We start from the raw sequence: 4,851 nt of genomic DNA on the forward strand, positions 1-4,851 counted from the left end.
GGGATTATCCTAGAATCCAAGGCACATGTAGAAAGTTTGCATTTGATATAAGACCTAACAACTAAGCTCCTGCTGTTCCGTGCTAATTCCGCTGGCTTAAACACAGCTATACCCTTGTACGAGGGTTCGAATGCTACAGTGCTAAATGCAGTATTTTTGCTAGATATGATTTTTAAAAATTGTATTTTATTGCTATAAAAAGTAAAACTGTGAGCGGATAGGTCAGGCACAGCGCTGCCGTTGGCGTGCGCGGCTCAAAAAAAGTAAACCCTTCATAGCACTGGATTATTTTATTTACAAATGTCCAATTCTTGTAGAATGTACATGGATCTACTTTCAACATTGATCTGAATGCAAAACAGTAACGCCAATTCCATAAAGTGACAAAAAGGCTGCAAACGAATCTCTACAAAGGCTATGACGGTGATTAAATATAACTGTGAAAGTCCATCACTCCTATTCAAAATGTATAACAATATGTCCCTGATATATAAACAAGATTTGTTAAATTTTTATGTACACTAAGAGTTCATTCCCATAGATTTTAGATCGATCTATCCCCGTGGGGAGTCTCACTAGATTACTGTCAGATAATCCGACATAAATGTCCGTCCCACCTGCTACAAACTGTAAGGGGGTAATTAACTTTCGTGCCCGTTTGGCTGACAGCAATTTAGCGTGAACCCCCAGGGAGTTAGGTCGATCTAGTTGGATCGATCTAATCTCTGGGAATGGGGTCTAAGACATTTGATCTTCAAAATCCATCCCTGCAGCTAGAGGATATAAGTCAATCTAGACTGGTTTACATTTGCCAAGCAATGTGATCCATCTTTAGCCCAGAGTTTGCTTGTGAGGTTATCCAGTCCCCTATACTAAGTAAAGAAATCGCTGCTCTACTTCCTCGTGGTCATCACATTTTAACCCTACCTCAAGACGTAAAATCGTAAAATCACGGGGAAATTTTGCCCCCACGACGAGAAATCTGACAGGCCCTATTATCCACTTACAGCTTTTAGTAGCCTTGACAGACGCTTAAGCCGGCTAAGCTGACAGTAATCTAGTCAGCCTCCCCACAGGGATATATCGATCTAAAATCTGTGGGAACGGGGTCTTAAATCACTGGAATGTGGAATGTACACGAGCGTTAGCAAGTTTTACCATTAGTCAGTCTTAGCATCAGTCAGTCTTTGCATTGGTCAGTCATCTGATTTGGCTGGGAACAGCTGTGGTGTCGAGTTCTCTGTATACAATATACAGGTCCAGAGGGCTGGGGCAACATCTCTAAGAAAAGATGACAGTGAACCCATCCAACCTCGCACAGAATTCTCGCTGCTTGCATCCTCCACAGCGTCTTGGCCCTGTCTCTCTTCGGCCGTGTCTTCGCCCATGGCCTCACAACCCCTGTCTTCACGGTTAAGGCCCTCAAAAACTCCCCACTGTGTTTGAGACACAGGTGAGACGGGGCTGTACCAGGCCGCAAGGTCTTTAGGAGCGTCCGCAAATCCGGAGTCACGGATGTGACTTGTGTCAACGAGCGCTAGTGGTGGTGGTGGTGGTGGTGGTGGTGTTGGTGTTGGTGGTGGTGGTGGTGGTAGTAGTAGTAGTGGAGAGTCCTGACTCGGGAGGCCATTGTCACCGAGAGAACTAGGACCCGGTTGAGGTTGTCCTTCCACAGTTTCGTCGCTGAAGTGTGGTCCATGTGGGCCTTCGTCTCCAGTCCGACATGTTCCATCCTGTGTCTCCATCCCCTTGTTTTGAAAGGAATAATGAATTATTCAGTATATTTATGTATCACAATAGTATATTTTAGAGTGTAAATGCTGAAATGACGACATCCCTATTCAAGTGCATTTGGGGCTCCTATCAGGACAAGAGCAAAACAAATACGAAAAACAAATCAATGTGAGAACATGCAATTTAACCAAAACGTTTAAAAATCCCAGCCCATAGTCGTGCAACTTTCGATTGCGGTATATATATTGTCATTGCAGATATTCGAAGTAGAATATCTCGTAATTAAACCTGAATTAACTATTGTTCATAAAGCTACATCTATATACCTCTTGTCGGCATTCCACGCGGCCAGTCTGTCTCTGGAGAACAGGGAGAGGTTGGTGACCCCTGAAAAAATATAGAAAATGAAAATAATTTAAACTTAAAATAATCTTAAGTAACAACGATTTTATCAATTCCTTCCCAGTTATCTCTCTCTCTTTCTCTCTCTCTTATTTAATAAATGGGAGGGGGTCGAAATAGCTAATGTTTGGTAATTCTCATTAGTTTTTGAGTAAAATAAAATGTCACTTCACTATGCAAACTATTTTCAGAGAAAAAGCCAACTTAAATTAAAAATTTGACAAAACGAAGCAGGAGGACGAGGGGCTCTCTGTAGCCCTCTGCTTGTGATTATCAGATTATTCTACATATAATCAAGATGCAATTTACACTTGATTCAGCTCTATATCAAGGTAATTACCCTGTCCATCGGAGAGGAGTACAGCGCGTAATGGTAAAGACTTACGTGACATCATCTCGTGAACATATGACTTCATATGGCGGAGCTGACTCTTCCTGTGGTTGACTTATTTTTCCATGGTTTTCATCGACGTGTCCCTCGTTATTCCTGTCATCTGTAAATACATTAAAAGTAAGTGATAGGCCAAATTCAGTTAATATTTTGAATTTTATTACAAAAAGAAAAAAAAAAGAAAAAAAGATAGAGAGAGAGACAGGAAAGTTCCTCGTTTCCAACTAGGTCTATGTACAAGCAATAAGGTGAGCGTAGGGTGACCTCTGACCAGAGAGTGTGTGGCAGAAAGATCCCCTTGTGTCTCAGACCTATTTAAAACTCTAAGTCAAGAACAAATGTAAATATGGCGCTTGATTACACCCTATCCCCTTCTGCTGAGTAACCCTTTTTTAATCCCAGGTTTTACGTGATGACAGCTACATGTACTGTATGTGCATAAGGATAAAAAGAAGTTTTGTTTTATAGTATTATTTTTTATTAAAGGGATACCAGCTCTTCATATGAAATTCAAAATTCCACAATGAATACATTGTAAGCAACACAGAAACATTATAAATTTCACTTTACAACCAAAACGGTGGCTATCGCAATTATTCTGAAATCTGATTGCCATCAGACATCGTGGACCTTCCTAGATGGCTACCCTACACACTTAAAAAAGCATGCAATCGACTAACTTTGAATGTCGGAACAGATTCATTATCCATTTAGTAAAGATGAGAACACCGTCGGTCACTTTTCCAGAAAAAATTAAACGTTGGTTTGTAAAAACTATGGACCCATGGTCATTTACATTTTTTAATTGATCACTTTTACGTTGCAGGGTATTCTTATATAGCTACTAGAAGGCTATATTTATAACAGAAAAATAATATTATATTAAAAAGTCCCGTTGGTTTCTTTGTCAGCGTACTGTAACACAACTCGACTCAGTCCATGACTCATTTGAAATCCCCTGATTTGACAATATAATAATAATAATAATAATAATAATAATAATAAAAGGGCCCTCGCTCGGACGAATTCTATACAAAAGGGTTTACAAACAACTTTGCGATCACGGTTATTAGCAGTGATCTGAGTTTTCTGTATTTATATATTTATCCAGTGATCTATTTATTCATTCATCAAGTTGTTTTTCTTTATATTCTCATCTATCAATGTAATTTATAATACATATATATAGAGAGAACAGTCAAATTCTTTATTTCTGCTACCGACCTTGTACCGGCTGTGAAACACCAGCAGTCAGCGCTCTCCGCAGCTTATCCAGCGCTTCTGGGTCATCTTCTGGTAGGACTGCGTCAGCCCCAAAGTAAAGACATCTTATAACTCTATATTTCTTCAACTTGTCTCTAATATCTTGTACGGTTACGCCAAGGGCACATACGGGTATAAACTGGACACTTCCCAACCGATCTAGAAAGGCACTTTCAGCAATATATTTGCTCCAGCAGTCTTGGATGAAAGCCGGGCACATGACTGGTACAATAAACTTTGACTTTTCTAAACCATCAAAAAGTGCGTCAAAAACACTCTGTCCAGGGTTCACGTCTCTGCAGTCAAAATATACATTCAGGTTACATTTTGTTTCCAAATATTCTACGAGCGCACACGCAAAGTCTTCACTTCTCCCTATAGCTTCCTCGTCTGCGTCTCCTGTCGCCAGTGCACGATCATAGCCCAACAAGTAAACGTCATACCTGTAAGGCTCTACTCTGAAACTGGCCGACATATCTCAGATAGGCCTACTGGTTTGGGAGTTCAATCTTCTTGTGTAAGGTGTCCTACCACCGCATGTAGGCCTATAAATATTTTGGCTCCTATTGTCAAGCGAATCTAACAAGGAAGTGCCGTCGCTTTCGAATACAGTTAGGGTTGTAGGGCCTACTAGTGAACAACGCTACAGGGGATATGGTCTCTACATCTTGTTGTGTTTCCAACCAACACCGCCATTTTGTCGTATATATGCACACGAGCAATATGCTTATATGACCTTATAATCAATCGATTGCCTTTGTCAGTCTTTAAAAATATAATGCACAGAAAGCCCATATGTAAACGGGTACTTGCGGGTCAGTACGGTCTTTTGCGACATTCAAAAATTTTAGTCCATTCAAGTTTTAATGCATACAAATAAGTTAGAAAAATCTCCTTTAACTGAGAAACAGATGCCAACAGTTTAAAACAAGTGCGGCACTTGCGCTAAGCAAGGAGTTATAACAGAAGGAGATTACACGCAAGCCTCTCTATTGTCCGATGTCTGTTACGGTGGGCGGAGCTAGCTACGGGGGGCCTCCTGTCTGCGTCGCTCTCCTCCG

General features: G+C 40.7%; 1 protein-coding gene across 1 annotated transcript; it reads right to left on the reverse strand.

The window, feature by feature from the left end:
- Window positions 1-308: 308 nt before the first annotated feature.
- Window positions 309-4,592, reverse strand: LOC147760628 (uncharacterized). Its single transcript, XM_087016534.1, has 4 exons — window positions 3,752-4,592; window positions 2,522-2,630; window positions 2,061-2,121; window positions 309-1,748 (listed from the first exon to the last, which is right to left on the reverse strand). The coding sequence occupies exons 1-4, from the start codon at window positions 4,263-4,265 to the stop codon at window positions 1,197-1,199; spliced, it is 1,236 nt and encodes a 411-aa protein (XP_086872660.1). The 5' UTR covers window positions 4,266-4,592; the 3' UTR covers window positions 309-1,196.
- Between the last annotated feature and the right edge of the window lie 259 nt (window positions 4,593-4,851).

The sequence above is a fragment of the Lingula anatina genome, chromosome 7, assembly GCF_051362555.1.
Source record: "Lingula anatina isolate TDL-2025a chromosome 7, LinAna3.0, whole genome shotgun sequence".
NCBI lineage: Eukaryota > Metazoa > Brachiopoda > Lingulata > Lingulida > Lingulidae > Lingula > Lingula anatina.

What these genes read in the sequence shown, in the direction of transcription:
- LOC147760628 (XM_087016534.1), bottom strand. Translation starts at nt 4,265, where the DNA reads ATGTCGGCCAGTTTCAGAGTAGAGCCTTACAGGTATGACGTTTACTTG. An exon ending in TGTTCACGAGATGATGTCAC is followed by an intron (nt 2,122 to 2,521) that starts GTAAGTCTTTAC and finishes ATATTTTTTCAG; the next exon opens with GGGTCACCAACCTCTCCCTG. An exon ending in GCGTGGAATGCCGACAAGAG is followed by an intron (nt 1,749 to 2,060) that starts GTATATAGATGT and finishes TTTCAAAACAAG; the next exon opens with GGGATGGAGACACAGGATGG.